We start from the raw sequence: 19,442 nt of genomic DNA, 5'->3' as shown, positions 1-19,442 counted from the left end.
CATTCTAGCATTCCAAGTGACACAGGCAAGTTATATATTTGGTTTAGTCTATAATACCTTAAAACCAAAATAATGGATTTGGGACAGAGGTCAATATATAATGTGCTTGTAATAGGCTTTAAGATTTTAATTTTTAAAAATTATTATCTGACTTTTTTCTTTTTGTTTTCTTTTTTCTTTTTGTTTTGTTTTCTTTTTTTTTTTTTTTGGTGGTGGTTCTGGGGATTGAACCAAGGGCCTCCTAAATGCCAGGCAAATGCTCTACACTTGTGCTATATTCCCAGCCCCTCATTGTGATTTTTTTAAAAAAAATCATTATTGTGGAAAATTTCAAAGACATGTAAGTAGAATAGTACAAACTCATGTACCCCATAATCCAGCTTTAAAAATTATTAACTCACTCCCAATATTAGTTTAGCTATCTTTTCTTGCACCTCCCCATCATATTAAAATATATTCTACAAACATGCCATAAATGTTTCAGTGTATACCTCTAAAAGATAAGGACTTTTTTGTTGTTGTTGCTGATAGTTATTACAATACTGTAAGATAAATCAATAATTCCATAACAGGTATTTCCAGTAAATTTTACTTTTGCTGGTACACACACACACACACACACACACACACTTGTTTGTTTGTCTTGGTATCTGCATTGCTCCATACATTATGATTGGTTTGTGTATCTCTTACATTTATTTTAATTCTATTCTTCCCTTGTTTTATCAATTTTTGTGTGAAGAAGCTGACTGTTCTATAGATTTTTGTCATATCTGGATTTTGTCAATTTTAGCTCCATTGCATCATTAACATTTTCCTCTGAACTTGTGTGTTTTATACACTCATATATAAATATAGAGGCTTGATTAGACTCAGATTCAGCATAACTCTTTCTTAGAATGCAAAGGTATATTCTTTCAAGGGAGGTTGTCTTTCTGCTTGTGATATCAGCAGAAGAGCGTTGCCGATATACATTAATTCACTTAGAGATTACAAAACAGTGTTATTCAGATTTTATCATGCTTTTCATTAAAGGTTGAATACATCTGTAAAAAAAAAAAAAGTTCCCCATGTAAACTGAGGAAAAATTCAAAAGGCAGAGTAAATACTTTGGATTTTTGCCATTTTCAAAAGATAATAATTTGAGTTGGCTATCTGACTCAAATTGACATAGCACGAATACAGGCTTATTCCTATCTAAAATGCTTAGGACCAGAAGTGTTTCATATTTTAATTTTTTAATATTTTGCAATATTTGTGTATACATAATGAGAAATCTTGAGAATGGGTCCTAAGTACAAAAATGAAATTCTTTTGTTTTACACTTATGCATACTGTTTACACGTAGCCTGAAGGTAATATTATATGCTATTTTCAGTGAGCTTGTATTTTAACTGTTTTGTCACAAGAAGTCAGGTGTGAAATTTTCCTTTTGTGGTGTCATAGTGGCATATAAAAATGTTTAGATTTTGGAGCATTTTGGATGTTTAATTAGTAATGCTCACCCTGTACTAGTTGCTAGCTTGGTCACTTCTGGAATGATAAAATGTTCTAGATTGATCATGTATATTTCCTCCCTTGGAACAAGATTTGGCCTTTTATCTAAGAAAATCTGCATACTGTTTTATGGGGCATGGTACTTGGATATCACAAACTGGGGTCTAGAGGTGTTGTTTACAGTGTGCTGGATACTTTTGTATTTAGTACTGGGGATTGAACCCAGGGGTGCTATACCCTAGCCCTTTTTTATTTTCATTTTGAGACAGGATCTCACTTAGTAGCCCAGGCTGGCCTTGAACTTAAAATCTTCATGATTCAGTCTCCTTAGTAGCTGGGATTATAGGCATGTGCTTCCACATCTGTGCTGGACAAGCATTTTCATTGATGAAAATTAGGAAGTTTGTTTTTGAAGATAAAACTACCATTACAAATTGTTTACAGTTAAAATACTACACTTGCCCGTCTATCTGTGGGCTTAGCATCTGGGGGTTCAATCGGCTATGAATCAAAATATTCAGGAAAAAATTCCATCTGTATTGAACATGTACAAACTTTCTTGTCATCACTAATTAAACAATGTGGTATAAGAACTAATTGTATAGTGCTTTATATTAGGTATTAAAAGTAATCTAGATATTATTTAAAGTATATAAGAGGATATGGATCAATTATATGCAAATACTACATTTTATATCAGAGACTTGAGCATCTGTAGATACCAAAGGCACTTATATTGTACTATAGAGGTTGTATTGGATCGTATGGCTTCTATACCCATGCTAAAAACCCAGTTCTCAACTACACATCAGCCCAGTGTATACTATCCATAACTGTGCCAGGACTACCACTTAAAATATGAATAATAAAAGTAGGTTTAAGTTTGTTTATTTTAAAATATATCTCATGAGAAATGGACTAGTGTTGAACACTTGAGATGGTTTTTCTTCTGTGTGTTTAGGCCACCAATGGAATACATAGATTTACTTATTTTATTTTAGTTTTCATTTTCAGGGATCATATTGTTTTTTAATTATTTATATATAATGTTTGGAATTCCAAAGGCAAAGATACAAAATCTGGAATGTTCAAAGAAATCTACCTTCCATCCCTGTTCCCTCCATTCTGGTTTCTCTTTTTTCACATAATATTGTTATTTTAACATTTTAATGCGTATCTTTTTTTTTTTAATGTCTTCATTTAAAAATACACCCATGTGCATTTTAACCTTTTAATTTCCTCCTTAGCTGTATGATAGCATACATGCATGTTTCTCTACCTTTTTTTTTCACTTGAAACACACTCTGTTGTAGATAATAAAGATACTTGTTTTCAGTTGCATAGTATTCCATTGTGGATCTGTAATATAGTTTTTTTAGTCAGTTCCCTAGTGGTGGCATTTGAGTTGCTTTAAATACATCACTTGTATAAATAATGCTGCAGTGAAAATCTTGAGATAGATTTCTAAAAGTGTGGCTGAGAGACATGAAAGGAAATTTCACTACTCAGAAAAAGTATTTTCTTAAATATTTTTTTAGTTGTAGATGGACACAATATTTATTTATTTTTATGTGGTGCTGAGATTTCAAACCCAGTGCCTCACACATGCAAGGCAAGTTATCTACTACTGAGCTACAACCCCAGTCCCAAAGGAAAAGTATTTTAAATACTTGGGAGTTTGTGGTTACGAATTACACATGAGTATGCCTACATATGTGTGTTTCTCCTCCCCTCATTCCCATTTTGAATGAGTCATACTTAAGTCATTTAGAATTTATTGTATAAAAAATACTTTTTTACAACAGGTATAATGGGTATATAGCTTCTAAACTTATGGTCTATCTTAATTTATTTAACCAGTGTCTTTTTGTTACATGACCTGTTTCTAGTTTCATATTGCAATAAAGCATTTCAGTGATAATCTGTTTTCTCTCTGTGTGTGTGTGTGTGTGTGTGTGTGTGTGTGTGTGGGGAGAGAGAGAGAGAGAGAGAGAGAGAGATCTCCTTTTATTATCCCTGTGTTCAGTGCGGTTGAAATACCAAGTAGAATAAGTAACATTTCAGTTGTGAGTGAAGATTTGAGAGATTGTAGTTCAGTGACTGGAGATGTAAGGTAAAAACCCCTCCCTGCTTTTTAAACTTCTCTTAGTCCTTTTTGGTTTTTTAATAATATCATGTATCTTCAGGTACCATAACACTCTGTTTTCCTTGAGTCTAATAGTATCATTATCATTTTGATTTACAGATGGATACTGACCAGGAATTATAAGGCTCTTGCCAAAGGAACAAGAGGCAGTACATCTGGTTTTCTTAATATTGTGATGGAACTGAAAAAATGCTGCAACCATTGTTATCTAATTAAACCTCCTGAAGAAAATGAAAGGGAAAATGGACAGGAGATTCTTCTGGTATGTAGTTCCTATTGTTCACAATTACTTTCTCAAAAGAGTTTAGTTTCTATAGGTGCTTTTATAAATATATTCATTTTCTTCCTTGATAATATTTTCAAGGAAAGCATCAAAAGAAGCTTAAACACATGAGAAAAGTTAAATAAGTGGGGAAAGAAAAATCTAACAGAAAATCTAACATGTACCAGATTAAAAAGAACATTTCAGTAGTTATGTGTTTGAACATGATGATTAGAATGTGTTTTTAATCTTCAGTCCCTGATCAGGAGCAGTGGGAAACTGATTCTCTTAGACAAACTGTTGACAAGACTTCGAGAAAGGGGGAACAGAGTCCTTATCTTCTCTCAGATGGTGAGAATGTTGGATATCCTGGCTGAGTACCTGACTATTAAGCATTATCCTTTCCAGGTAAGGTAGTTTATTAGCTTTGTTGATGCAACCCCCCCCCCACCCCCACCCCCACCCCCCCCACACACGGAGTACTTGGCTTATTAAGGTAGCAAACAAAAAATTTCCTGCTAAAACAAATTTAATTTGAGGTCTCAGTTTTTACTTCATTGTCCAATTTAGATTAAATCTGTAATGTAAATGATGTGTGAATATCATTCTTTTTTGGGGGTGGAGAGGATCAGAGAAAGGGGAATTAGGCATGAGGAAAGTATCTTACATCTCCAAGTCTGTGCTAAAAGTAGGAAGGATGTGAGCACAATTTCAGAAGCCCAAATTCAAGAGAGATTGGGGGGTAGGTTGGGGCGGGAGAAAATGAAAGAGAAGCATTATACTTCACCCCAAATGAAGTAGACATTGGAGTGAGTTTGGAAACAAAGAACAACATGGGAAATTGAAACCTTACTGTATCCCAAAGCAAGTAGTGGTGGTCTTCCCTCCATGGAATTGTTAGTACAGATTTTCTTTTTCACTCTGTAATGTTCTATGGGAAAAGATTTTGTTCAGCATAATATTTTTAGGAGTATTCAGTGTATGAGAAGCTTATCTGTGACCTGTTTATAGACATGCAGATGTGTGCAATATTGACTCAATATAGTATTTTTATTGTGTGTTGGCTGTTAGGTTTACTTTTGTAAACCTTATATTTTAATATGTTATATTTTAATTTTTTTGTTCTGGGGATTGAACCCAGGGCCACATGCATGATAAATAAATACATGTCCTTCCCACTGAGCTGTACTCCAAACTCTTTAGGTTTATTTTTTAAATATTTTTATTTTTCAACTTTGAACTGTTTTACCAACTCATATAATGATACTGGTATTGAAGGAACTTGGAGTCAGTGATTATCTTTTAAGAAGGCCTAGCTTTAAGAATTATGAACAAATTGGCTGTCAGAATACCTTGAAATTCATTGTTCCATTCAAAATATCTTATGTGGTCTTTGTTCATTTTATATCATGTTATTTTATTTTTTGGTGGTACTAGGGATTTAACCCAGAGACTTGTGTATGCTAGGAAAATTCTCTACCACACCACTGAGCTTCATCCCTGAACTTCTTTATAGTTTTTGTTTTGAGACAGGTTCTTATGGCCTTGAACTTGGAATCATTCTGCTGTAACCTCCCCCTTAACTGGCATTATAGACATGTATGACTGTGCCCAGTTCCTTTGGTCTTTTAACAGCTGTTTTAGCTTAATATATCTGTGACTGTTATCAAAAAACAGCACAGTGCAAAAGGATCAGTTAGTGTGTCAGAGTGCTGTGAGCTTTCGTTTCTAGGTAATCATTTGATGTCTTCTAAATCAATAATGCATTACTCTTAGCCTAGGAAGGTGGCTTAGTGGTAGAAGGTTTGCCTTGGAACCTGGGTTCCATCTACACACACAAACACACACACACACACAATGAATGTGTAACTCTTCTCTCTAGTGAATAACTCATCTGGGATTCTTCAGGTCTATCATATCTAATCAGTAATCAGTGACTTAGGTAGTGTCTAATGTCTTCTATTAATGGGAATATTAAAGGGAGGCCCTTTAAAGTATTCTGATTTCAAATATAGGCTGTGATCCTGATTCATTTAAACATATGTTTGGTTCAAGGTTCTGAGTAGAATTGTAGTGAATAAGAAAGAAAAAAGGAGCTTCCTAAATGTGAGTGGACTTGAGTTAGGTGGCTTTTGATCCAGTCGCAGAGCTCTGGAGAGATGTAGGTCCTCTGCCTGTAGCCAGCCACTTTTTAGGTCAGTTTTACCTTTTGTAAAATGAAGTATCATAGTACTCTCTCCCAAATCATGATGGTAAGGAGACAAAATGTTAAAATGACTTTAAATAGCAAGAAATGCTTTATACATATAGCATGCAGATAATATTTCTATTTTATGTATTAGGTAGTTTTACATGACAAAGTTGTTTTGTATCTAAAATTGACAGTGTGCTCTAACAAAAAATTTGTATGCCCTAGTCAATGCCAAAGGTTCTCTTTAATTGATGTTGTAATTTGGCTGCTTAGACATTTTACTCTGATTTCAAGAGTGTAGTTTTTGGAAAACTTGTTATATGTGATCGATTTTTTTTTTTAAACGTTTTTCAGTGATTCCACAAAATAGTTTTTAAAAAAATTATGTAAGTAATATTTTGGTTTACATAGTACTTAATAGTGATATTTTTAACCACATTACCTAAGAAACAGCATTTTTCTGCAGGAGCTAATTGCTAGGTGACCAGTGGTACTATTTGCTAATCTCCCCAATGCCGGCAAATACAGAAATAAGCCAAGCCTCTAAGCACAGGCAGCGTTTTCATCTTTCTCCTTATAGGTCCTGATTGTCATTCTGATCCTTGGATAAACCCAGATAGCCCTTTGAATCAGAAGCTTCTGACCTTGAGTTTGTAACTGGAGAGCTCAAGTTACATAGTGTATGCTGCTTACGCACAGCCCCTTCATAGTACTTTGCCAGATCGTTCTGGTTATATTTACACTGTGGTTATATTTACACTGGGTGATAATAAAGGTTGCAAGTCTGGTGTTCTATTCTGAGTGTAGCTGATCTTCTGACGTTATGATTTTCTTGTGGTTTATTTTTACAGCGTCTGGATGGTTCCATCAAGGGAGAAATCCGAAAACAGGCACTGGATCACTTCAATGCAGATGGGTCTGAGGTACTCGATGCATGGCTTTATTATTTGGGCAACTTGGGCTCTCTATCAAGAGGAGAGTCTTTTCAGCTTAATGTATTTTGTTTCAGAAACAAACATTTTGTAGTACAGTTCCCTTGTCTTGAGAATGAGAAATCTCTAATATAAAAGATGCCTCTTTTGTTGTTTATATGTCATTAAAGCATACATATGTTTGTTTAGCTTTGTGGTCTGGGTTAATGACAGTTCTCCAAGTGACCTTGAGCTATGAGTTCATGGGCTTGGAAGAATAGCAAAGAAAGGGTGGAAAAGGGCTGGCCAGAAGGATTAGTTTTGACACGTACAATATATCAGAAGGCTCTGATCTGTACTGCTTTGGTAATTAAAGGTTGAATAGTATGTTTGCCTCTCTTGAATTTGCCATTATGATGTGGCTTACTTAATGTTTCTACTCTGGTTAGCAGGAACATTTTTAAATTACCAAGTATCTCAGTTGAGTTGGCATTGTTAAGTATGTAGTTTAGGATATGTCTTTATAAGAACTACTTAAAATAGATTTAGAAATGCTGATTATACTGGATATCGTATTCAAATGATCAACTAACATGGAATTTGAGAGAAGAGAGAGAAAAAAGCTTTAGTGTAAAAAAAAAGAATAATGTACAGAGGTATAGGAAGCAGTGTAGAAGGTCTAGAAGTAGCGAAGAGGAAAAGCCTGGGTTACGTTTGTTTTGTTTTGTTTTTGTTTTTAAATAGAATAGATTTAGTGTTCTACTTTCTGAAAAGCTTTAATTGTCCATTTTATTATTACAGAATGATATGGATATGTCTTCTGCCTCTAGAGTCACAGACAATCCTATTAGACTGGTATTCTGGCTGTTTCTGTAGCCTAAAATTTTACTTCTCTTTTAGAGCTTTGGTTATTAATCTGTTTAGGATCAAGATTGAGTCATTAGGAATGAGGAATTGAATTACCAAAAGCATTGGTTATCACCTAATTCTCATCCCTCTTTTCCCTTCTGTTTCCTCAACTGCCAAAGTACAATGATTCCAAAACATAATTCATAATATTATTATTAATGATTAAGTTTGATACTGGTTTACATTGCCTGACACTAGTACACACTCAATAAATGTCAGCTCTTTTTTATTATGCTATATATTGAAATTGGTTTTGTATTCTCTTAGTTTAAAAGATAGTATGAGATAGTTTGAGTTGCAGTGGCAGATCATATTCCTAGCAAGTTCAAGGTCCTAGGTTCAATCCCTACACCTATGTCCATCAGCCCAACACAAAAAGTGTAAGTTGAATGTTTCTTATTGTCCTTTTTCAGAGAAAAGTCAAATTCTGACATTTCTTTCTGAATAATTCTCAATTGATTTCTGCTCTCCCTCATTGCTGTATATAAATATAGGTTCTGCACCATTCCCTATAGTCTTTTTAAAATTAATTTTAAAAAATGAAATATACTATTTTGGAAAAACATGCCATTTAACAAATTTGATGGTAAAAAGCATCAAGAAGAAAAATTGTATAAAACCCTCATTCCAGAGACAACTTGCTTTTCACAACATTTGAATGTAAATTTAAATGAATATTGGATAAAACTATTTATTACTGTATATATTTACCAAATTGGGATCATGCCGCATATGGCTTTGTTGTCACCTTTGATTCAAAATTATGCTTGGAGCATTTTCTCCATGTTATTAAAGTATTACAGAATTTAATTTCTAATATTTCTTTGTGCCTATAACATTATTGATTTAATGATTTTATTATTGTTGGATATAATTAAGAGGGTATGAGCATTTAAAAAAGAGTTTTGCTAATGTTTTGTTGAGTTTTCTGGTAACTCATCCTAATCTATCCGCTATTTAGGCTTCTCTTCAGAGAAGTATTTCTCAACAAGGATCAACCACTACCATACATTGTCACACCTGTTGATAATTCCTTATTGTAATTGTTTAAAATTCTTTCAAGACAGCTCTCTCTCTCTTTTTATTTCTATTTCCTGTTGCTGTTGAATCTTTCTTGTTGTTGTTGTTACTGAGGATGGAATTCAGGGCCACTTAGTCACTGAGCCTCATCCCCAGCCCTATCTGGTATTTTAATCTGAGTTGCTTAGTGCCTTGCTTTTGCTAAGGCTGGCTTTGAATTCACGATCCTCCTATCTCAGCCTCCTGAGCTGCTGGGATTACAGGCATGCACCACGGTGCCCTGTTTGCTTTTGAATCTTACTGTTAGACTATTGGAGACCTTTTTGTTATGTCTACATATGTACATTAAATATGCCCATTTATCAAGATGTAACCCTACACTACAAGTTTTTATGTCCCACTTCTGAGCCAAAAAGGCATTGCTTTTGATATACATGATCAAATTCCCTGAAAATAGAAACCCTTTTGGCTTTTTTCCTCTGTGACTTATACAATTTATTGTTTTCCTCTGAGCTTTCAGGTGAAGGCAGTTCCACCTTGCCTGCTTAATCTTTTACTATTATTGCTGTGAAAACTGGAGGTTGTCAGTGTCTAAGTGTTTACTACACAACTCTCTTCAGCCAAGCCTTGGGGTTTTCTTTTTGCATGTTTTTGCAGTGGTGGAGGACCCTGTGCTCTTTACCAGTTCCAATATGTGATCTGTTTAATGCAGGTTCTATGTTCCTCACCAGCCTAAGAAATGAATCAATATGTACAGAGTTAACTATCTTTGTTTATATTAATCGCCTTGCATTAGTATAAACATAATCTCTCTTTCCCCAGAAAATATGTATCTGGGTAACTTGGTGGAACAATTCCTACAATAATTAAGTTTGTTTGACTTTTCAGTTAGTTTCTTATATAGTAGTTTTATCCAGGAGATAACACTTATTCTCTAGCCCCTGTTGCCTTATTAGATTCTACTTTACTCCTTTGTTCACTGCATTGACTCTTCCTTTTAATCAAATGAAAATTCCCTCTGCCATCAAGCCCCTGACCTTCTTTTAGCTTCCATAAAGTTTGTCCATCATATCTCACTTTTCTTCATACCTGCAGGGGTTTCCAGGTATAAGGGCTTATTGGAGTATGAAACTGTTTCTGAGAAGGCCACTGCATAAAGTAGTATATTGCATTGTGTACAGGACTTCTGTTTCCTGCTCTCGACAAGGGCTGGTGGCCTGGGAATCAATTTGGCTTCAGCGGACACAGTGGTCATCTTTGACTCTGACTGGAACCCCCAGAATGACTTGCAGGCACAAGCCCGAGCCCACAGAATTGGTCAGAAGAAGCAGGTCAGTGGGGAGAGGCTTCTGGATATAGCTTTGGGATCGGAGTAAGTGGTTTTTTTTCAGACCTTTCAGGATGTTTGTAAAATACTTATTTTCTCCCATTTATCTTTCATTGTCCCTAAGTGTCAATTTCTGTTTAATAAGTAGTACAAATAAGAGAAGATAGCTTTGTGCTAAGATGAACCTAGTAAGGCCTCTTAACTTTTCTGTTTGAAAGTATATCAGTTCTCACTTTCTGTGAATTAACCAAAAAAAGATGTATGATATAGACTGATGTGTATGAAAAGGTTAGAGCCAAACCTTTTCCCTGTTTTAATATCAAGTAGTTGCTAAATATTCTAGCATTGCTGAAAAAATGTGTTCTTATTCATGGCAATGTTAGCTTTGTACTATATTGGAAAACTATATGCTAGTTTCTTTTGTATATGAATTTCAAAGTCTGTTCTAGTAATAGCTAACTCATAGGTTTCAGTCATGGCCAATGATTCAGTTTTTGTAAAATTTCCATCAGTGAAACTGGTTGATCTTTAGTAAGATTTTTTGCTATTAGAATAAGGCTGTAATAACATCATTTGAAGCAATTTTATTTAATAAGAGTACAGCCTGCTACATTTTTAAAGAATGCAGCCTACTTAAACTGCCTACTTGGATGAATGGTCATTTATGATAGTGGTCATTTATGGTAGTAGAGAGCATACTTTTTTTCCTCCCTTGGTGTTTGGTCAGACATAAGGATAACATTTTATTTTCCTATAGGTAAATATTTACCGCTTAGTTACAAAAGGGACTGTGGAAGAGGAAATCATAGAACGGGCCAAAAAGAAGATGGTATTGGACCATCTGGTGATTCAGCGCATGGATACCACTGGCCGGACAGTTCTGGAAAACAACTCTGGAAGATCTAAGTAAGTGTTAGAAAGATTGGAGAGGTAGGCAGAATTCAGTTGATTTTATACCCACATTTGATATAATTTTAATAGGATTACCTACTGGCTATTGTGAGTCCATTCATTATCTAACTAAGAAAAGATCATAACTGCAAGAAAGAAGCCAGGTCATTTATTTTTGCTTTCCTTGCCTTACACTCTCCCACCTTCTGTTTATGTGCTGGTCCTCTTTTTTTCTTGCCTGTCCCTTGCTTTTGGCTCCTCATGTGACATACAACAGCAGCCGCAATGAAGCTGTGTTGCCTTTGACTTTTCAACAGTGACACCATTGAATTGGCACTGAATTGGCAGCTGTTACTTCACTGTGTATAAAAATATTTGTGTGGAGATTGTTGTGCTTTTTGCTAATGATGACAGAAATGTTTAGATGGAAAATCGTGAGTTGACACTTTGATCAGATTATAGACTGCTGTAGTTGTGTTTAAGGTGAAATCAAATTAGTCTTTCCTAAATAGAATGCTTCCATATAATTTTCCATCTAAGAGAAACCTAAGTGAGAAGAGCTTTATGCATTCTATTTTGGATCATAGTTGAAAAGGTTGAAAATTCTCAGTGAGTGAAAACTTTATAAAAGGCAGAGTGAATGCTCTTTCATATTGTTATTCATTTTTCTTGCTTAATCATATAAATTTGAGCCAACTGGACAGGAATTGATTTTCTAGGCTTCTGATTTACTAACTATAGACTAATCCTGTGGATAAAAAATGAAGTATTTGTGGCTCATTTTTTCTTGGGACAAAATTTACCTTTTCCCCTGTATAAATGATAGGTATTCTGAAGTATATCTCCTTAGTGCTTATTTGACATTCCTAAGAGATTGCAACTGCATTTTACTTCTGCAGCTCAAATCCTTTTAATAAAGAAGAACTGACAGCGATTTTGAAATTTGGAGCAGAGGATCTCTTCAAAGAACTTGAAGGGGAAGAGTCAGAGCCTCAGGTAATTAACAATGAGGAAAACTTTTGTTGAGAAGGATCATCTATGAGAATCTAAATATTTTGGGAAGCAGATTCTGAGTGTGTCAGAGGCTTATTAAGTATTTGAAGGGACATAGTTTCTTTTTCTTCCTTTCTTTCTTTCCTTTCCTTTTTTCTTTTCAAAACCTGGTGCTCTTACTAAATCAAATAGGCAAGAATGAATAAATCCTTTTTGGATTCTGTCTTTATGTTTTCCCCTAATATTTTTTGAGTTTCACCTTATCATTTGCATAAATAATAATTTAAAACATTAGATATAGGGCTGGGCCTCTGGTTCAGTGGCAGAGCACTTGCCTCGCATGTGTGAGGCACTGAATTCAATCCTTAGCATTGCATACAAAAATATGCACATAAACTACACAAAAAATTAGATACAAAGATTATAGGTTTGAGTTATAAGAATAAAGAGGATTTCAGGAAAAAATTTGGTTTATTGCATTTAACATTTTCATTAAATGTTGAAGACTCTTGCTTTTCTTTAAATTTTTGAAAATTACTATATCTGTTTCTGTTCCTTCAGGAAATGGATATAGATGAAATTCTACGGTTGGCTGAAACCAGAGAGAATGAAGTGTCAACAAGTGCGACAGATGAGCTTTTATCACAGTTTAAGGTATGAAGATCTTATTGGGAAAGAGTTCTTGCACACTGATTCATTATGTAGTATTTACTCATGTCTTTGGTACTTTCTTTTTACTAGGCACTCTGTTTATCCTCACTATCATTATTAGTTATAAGTATGTTGTAAATGTAATCTCCAGTCTTCCTCATGAAGGTAACCACTGAAGTGGGCTGTCTGCCCAGAGTCAGCATGCAGAGGAGAATAAGCTGGCGAAGAAGGCTAAGAATGTGTTGTCAGTGGGATGGATGTAGACCAGAGTTTGGAGGATCTGAGGAACACAAGTGGAATTAAATGCTGTGCATTTGGGAGGCTTGGTAGTGCTTATTTTTTATTTCTTCCTTTTGTAAAGGGGGTTAGTAATGTTTGTTGAAACAAAATTAAATGAGATGAGGGCTAAATGTGGACACTGGGCACCAGATGAACAGGGTGGCACCACTGAGCATTGGTATTTACCAAAAATCTTAGGGACAGTAATTTATGAAGGTAGAAGGAAGGAAGCTGGACATGGTTGCCCATGCCTGTAATCCCAGAACCTCCAGAGGTTGAGACAGGAGGATCACAAGTTCAAAGTCAGCCTCAACAATTGGGATGCTCTAAGCAACTCAGTGAGACTGTGTCTCTAAGTAAAATACAAAATAGGGCTGGGGATGTGGCTTAGTGGTCAGGTGCCCCTAAATTCAATTCCCAATATCCCCCCCACCCCACAAAGAAAATAAGATTAAGGGAGTTAAGATTTTAAAAAGATGTTACCATGTTACTAGATTGACAAAAGAACTTGAAAATAGGAAAGTATTGAAAGTTCTAAGAAAACATGACCTTTTGACACATTCCAGAGTAGACAGAAAAGGATACAATCAAAAGCCCAGGTAGAGGATTTGGCCTTGGAAAATAAAAAAAAAAGTTCATCTTTGGGAAGAGAAGAGATGTGGGAATTTAGTTTGTGACCTTAAGTACCAATAAAGTAAGTGGGTTATTTACTGAGAGATAGAAAAGATTTGGGACAGCTGTGGGTGAGTTTTAGGGAGGAACTTGATAGAGAATCAGCTGAATCCAAATGAGATGGCTTTTCTGTGGAGTTGGTTAGCAGAATCATATGACTTTCTTTCTTTTTTTTTTTTAAGAGGTGGAAACAATATTTTTATTTCATTTTAATGTGGTGCTGAGGTTCAAACCCAGTGCCTCACATGGGCTAGGCGAGCGAGCACTCTACTACTGAGCCACAATCCCAACCCCAACCCCTCTTATGATTCTCTTCATTAGTACTTGTGATCAGAGAAATTGGATCAGCTGGCTATCCTAAGTTGGAGATTGGCTTGGGAAGCATAGAAAATAAAAATAGCAAAGGTTTCCTAGATGGAAATGAGAACATGGTTGGAAGGATTAGGCATGGGTTGATTCAACACAGGATAGAGTAGCAAGAGAGACCTGGAGGTTATAGTGATGGTTAAGTGCAGTAGGCCCATAGGCTCATGGGAGGAATAGAGAGGGTTTGGAAACAATCACTACAGTGTAATGGACTCCACGGTTGGCCAGCAGCGGAAGTTGTCTCAGTGGAGTAATAAGGGAAGAATTTTGGGGCAAAAGCTCAGGATTAGAATTCATGCATCTGAGGATGGAGAGGATGTCATGGAAAAGGACAGAGATGGGTTATTGTTATTTGTCTTAAGTCATCTTAATTACTATAACAAAATACCCATAGACTGAGCAGTTAAACAACAGAAATTTGTCTCACAGTTCTGAAGGCTTCTGAGATGAGGGTGTCAACATATTGGTTTCTGGAGAGAGCTGTCTTTTGGGTTGCAGAGTGCTCATATCGTGTCCTTACCTGGCAGAGAGAGAGAGAGGTATCCTAGAAAGCTCTCTAGTCTCTAAGTCCATTGCATTTGTTTTTCAGCTGGATCCTTAATTTGAAAGAATGGTCAAAGTTTTTTTTTTTAATATTTATTTTTTAGTTTTTTAGATGGACACAATATCTTTATTTTATTTTATTTAATGTGGTGCTGAGAATCGAACCCAGTGCCTCACGCATGCTAGGCAAGCGCACTACCACTTGAGCCACATCCTCAGCCCAGAAGATTTGTTTTTGAATAATCTCACATTATACCTTGTTTTGACTTGAAGTTTTGAAAATCTTATTATAAATTTATTGTCCTTATTGAAAAATAAAGAATTAATTTTGGCAAAAAATCATAATATTCCGTGGAACTTCCAGAAGCTCTTGTAACTTCATGATAGTCTTAAGGGCTAGGAAGAATTTATTAAAAGAATGTGGAGGGCTGAGGTTGTAGCTGAGTATAGCGCTTGCCTAGCACATGAGAGGCACTGGGTTTGATCACATAGTACCACGTTAAAAAAAAAAAAAAAAAAAAAAAGTGGAGCCAAGGCCTAAGGCCTGCACACCACTGCCCAGAGTTGATTGATGTTTCTCTGTAGTCCCAGTCTGGTTCTGTGAAATTCAAGCATACATTCAGGTTGTTTTTCTTCTTGGGGTACGTACAGTTTTGGTACACGTAGGTATTGGGTATTAAATAACATTTGATATGAGATATTCTTCTAGGTTTATTTGGAGTTGTTCCATTTTACATTTTCACCTTTACTCCTTAGACCACAGTATACTTTTGGGCATATATAATCATTATCTATTTTACAGTTTATATTTCATAAAATATAAAATTTTTATTTATAAAAGTCAGTAAGAAAACTAGTTGACTAGGTAATCAGTGCTTTAATTATAATGCTTTGTTTCAGATGAACTCCATTGAATGGCAATTTATAGTAATGTAAGTTCATCATGGATTAGTATTAGGTATTCAGCATTTATAGTTTAAATAAACCCAACTTATCTGATTAGTGTTACATTTATTAGAAAATGTGTGGAATTTAATAGTCTTTCAATCAAATTTTTAAAACAGTTTATATCTTTTATCTTTTTCCCTATTTTTCAGTAACATTTATGATGACCCTAGGTTTCACAAGTTGATTTTGGGGGAAATACAAATTAGTATAAATAATCTGATTATGGAATCTCATAGGAATCCTGGTTCTCACAGTGTTTTACTTAAATTTAAAAGCACTGAGTAAGTTGATGTCTTGACAGATGGTGTTTGGAAGTGGAGAAATGTCAGACAATGGGTTGTCCATTTGTTTTCAGGTTGCCAATTTTGCAACAATGGAAGATGAAGAAGAGCTGGAAGAACGTCCTCACAAGGACTGGGACGAGATCATTCCAGAGGAGCAAAGGAAAAGAGTAGAGGAAGAGGAGAGGCAGAAGGAACTAGAAGAAATTTATATGCTGCCCCGAATTCGTAGTTCCACTAAAAAGGTGATCAAGTGAGATAAAAGCTATGAAAGTACTTTTTGTACTATCTAGACTCTATAAGTGCAGGTTATTCAAAGAGGAGGCCTTGCTCTGTTGCCCTGACACAGAGACCTGCAGAGCACAGTTCTAGTGTGGGAAACTAGCACAGGAAAATGGGAAAATTCACAGAGCTCACACAGAAACATTGGAGTTAAGTCTTTGCAATTTTAGCTGTGTATGAAATGGCTTTATAGGATCTGAATTTGACAGTAGTTTGCATTTTACCTTAGAGATTAGAATAGTAATCGTAACAGTTTGGATCTAATTCTGCCTTCAACTTTTGGAGAGCCAAATCTTATATTTTGTCTTTACTAAGTATTTACACCACATGTTCACAGCATGTGGTGTAAATACTTAGTAAAAGATTACGTAACTGCTGGGCGCAGTGATGCATGCCTGTAATCCCAGTGGCTGGGGAGGTTGAGACAGGAGAATGGCAAGTTCAAAGCCACCCTCAGCAATAGTGAGGTGCTAAGTAACTCAGTGAGACCCTGTCTCTAATAAAATTCAAAAAAGGGCTGGGGGTGTGGCTTAGTGGTTGAGTACCCCGGAGTGCAACCCCCAGTACCAAAAATAAATAAATAAATAAATAAATAAATAAAAAGATTACATAACTAAGGGCAGGGGACCAGTGGTGGAGTGCTTGCCTGGCACGCATGAGGCATTGGGTTTGATCCTCAGCACCACATTAAAAAAAAAAAGAAATTACCTAACTAAAACCAAGGAACATTTCCAGGTTGTATAGCTTATAAAACATCCTTACAAGTACATCTAATTTGATTTTTTTGTAGCAACATGGAAGTAGAGAAAACTAATTTTAGTAATTATTTTGTTGGAGATAGCAAACTTAGATTTGTCCATCACCATAGTTTAAACATTGAACATTTACTATGTGCCAGGCATAGTTCTTAATGTATTTTCATTTATTGATTCATTTAATTCATCTGAAAACCCTATCTCACAGGTCCATTTTATAGTTTTATTTCCATTTTACAAAGGAGAAGACAAAAGCACAAAGAAACAAAAATGAACCCATATTATATTGGATATTTTATATAGTAGATATTATAAAAATATCCAAATATTTTAAATCCAGTTCACTTATCTCATATTTCAGTGTCTCTGAACCTGTCTTCCCCAAGCAATATTTTTTTCTTTTTTTTTTTTTTTTGGCGGTACCAGGGATTGAACTCAGGGGCACTTGACCACTGAGCCACATCCCCAGTCCTGTTTTGTATTTTATTTAGAGATAGGGTTATTTGTTAAAGGAAAATTGACTTGTCTGATATGTTGGGAAGTTCTGAATATTAAAGAATTAAGATGGGCTGATCTTAGTCCTTTCATCTCTTGGCTCTGACACTTGTTAAAGTGTGATCTTATTCTTTCTCAGGCTCAGACAAATGACAGTGATTCTGACACAGAGTCTAAGAGGCAGGCCCAAAGATCTTCTGCTTCAGAGAGTGAGACAGATGATTCTGATGACGACAAGAAGCCAAAACGCAGAGGGCGTCCCCGAAGTGTGAGGAAAGACCTCGTGGAGGGATTTACTGATGCAGAGATCCGAAGGTTGGTAGAGCCTGTGCTCTCACTTGAGCTTGTCTGGAAGAGTATGCTATAAGCTTTGGGCTGATAGGATTACTGAATTTGTGACAGATAGGCAGAGGCTAATAACTACAAAAATAGCAGAGAAGCTTCCCCAAATTTTCACGATGATTCTTTCTGTTAGAAAGTTTTTCTCACTTGAGATCTTTTAGGTTTGTTGCTCATCTCTTTCTGTTTCCCTTCTGTTCTCTGGTTATTTAGAGCATTTTTATGAAGAAGGTTCAACCAGGAGCTTGTATACACACACACACACACACACACAGTCACAGATATATGTGTCTACGTGTATACGTTTATACTACTCGTAGTATAAATGTAAGAAATAAAAATGATACAATTAAGGCTACCTTTATTAAGTCTCCCCTCTGTTACCCCCATCTCCAGTACCAGTCTAATCAGTATGATTATCAGGATTGGTGGTGATTTGGTTTGTTTGGTTTATTGGTATATACAGCATTGTTCTGTAGCTTCTCCCCCACCCACCTTCAAATCAGTTTAAACATCTTTCTATATGTCAACACTTATTCCACATTTATACCTGTCTGCCCTCCAAAAAACTGATCAAAATTGCTGCTTCTAAATCATCCCACCCTCCCCCCCCACCCTCAGTTTTCATACTAATTTTAAAGCCTAAAGGAAATAGAAAATATGATGATAGTTATAGTTAGCTTTATGGCCCAATCTGCATTGTAACCATATTAAATAGTCTTTTAATGTCATTATATTTGAAACTGTGCAGTCTTTGTTTCTACCTAAATTCCCCTATTCTTTATTAAATTTATTAGGAAAAATTGTAAAAATATGTAAATCTAGGCAAATTAGAACATAACATCTCCATATGTTATTATTTTAACAATTTTGACTTTGAAGCAAAGCTTGTGTGTATATTCTACCTCCTCTTTATTCCTTGCATTCAGTATTGTTTTTGAGAAAAATGTGCTTTGTGCTCTCGGGTGGAATGTTACATAGTTGTTTGTTAGCTTTATCTGGTTTACTGTTTAAGGCTCCCATTCCTTAGTGATTTTTTTGACCAGTTTTTCTGTTATTGAAAACAGTGTTGAGTTTTCCATTATTCTTATATTGCCTGTTTGACCCTTTAGTTCTATCAGTTTTTGCTTCATGTGTTTTGGGACCCTGTGGTTAGATGCATACACTTTTAAAATTGGTATGTATAAATATAGCTAATATACCAATCATATACCAATTTACACATACCAATTTAAAATTGGTATGTATAAATTGGTATATTAGATTGGCCTTTTCATCATCTGTTTTTTTAGCCTGATATTGTATAGCCACTCAATCTCTCTTTTTGGGTATTTGAAATACAAAAAGATGGTACTATTTCTTTTTTTTTTTTTCCCAACCTGTGTCTTTGAATCTAATTTCCTGTTTCTTGTAGGCTGCATATTGGTGTATTATTTTAAAAAGTCTTTTTTTTGCCAATCAGATCTCTCTCTCTCTCTCTTTTTTTTTTTTTTAAATTTTTATTCTACTTCTGCCAATCTCTTTTGATTGGAGTCTGACTCATTTACATTCAGTACAGTTACTGAGAAGGTAGGATTTACATCTGCATCTTGCTCTTCATTTTCTCTGTGTCACATTTTTTTCCCTTTAATTAATCCATTAGTAGTTTGTTCTGTGATAAATAGATATATTTTAGTATACCATT

The 19,442-nt window shown here is 35.2% G+C and overlaps 1 protein-coding gene across 5 annotated transcripts in view; it reads left to right on the top strand.

Annotated features, from left to right (window-relative positions):
• Positions 1-19,442, top strand: part of Chd2 (chromodomain helicase DNA binding protein 2) — a 125,526-nt gene that overhangs the window by 62,979 nt on the left and 43,105 nt on the right. For all 5 annotated transcript variants that reach the window (XM_046436623.2, XM_046436613.2, XM_058576962.1 and 2 more), the window contains 9 exons: positions 3,743-3,905; positions 4,161-4,313; positions 6,948-7,019; positions 10,118-10,267; positions 11,021-11,169; positions 12,054-12,150; positions 12,709-12,801; positions 15,962-16,132; positions 17,559-17,734. In XM_046436623.2, the coding sequence (XP_046292579.1) occupies positions 3,743-3,905; positions 4,161-4,313; positions 6,948-7,019; positions 10,118-10,267; positions 11,021-11,169; positions 12,054-12,150; positions 12,709-12,801; positions 15,962-16,132; positions 17,559-17,734 (1,224 nt within the window). The remainder of the gene's footprint in view (positions 1-3,742; positions 3,906-4,160; positions 4,314-6,947; positions 7,020-10,117; positions 10,268-11,020; positions 11,170-12,053; positions 12,151-12,708; positions 12,802-15,961; positions 16,133-17,558; positions 17,735-19,442) is intronic.

This window comes from Marmota monax, unplaced genomic scaffold (assembly GCF_021218885.2).
Source record: "Marmota monax isolate L192 unplaced genomic scaffold, Marmota_monax_Labrador192_F-V1.1 WCK01_AAM20220418_F8-fsc00005, whole genome shotgun sequence".
Taxonomy (NCBI): domain Eukaryota; kingdom Metazoa; phylum Chordata; class Mammalia; order Rodentia; family Sciuridae; genus Marmota; species Marmota monax.
This window is presented reverse-complemented; position numbering and strand designations above follow the sequence as displayed.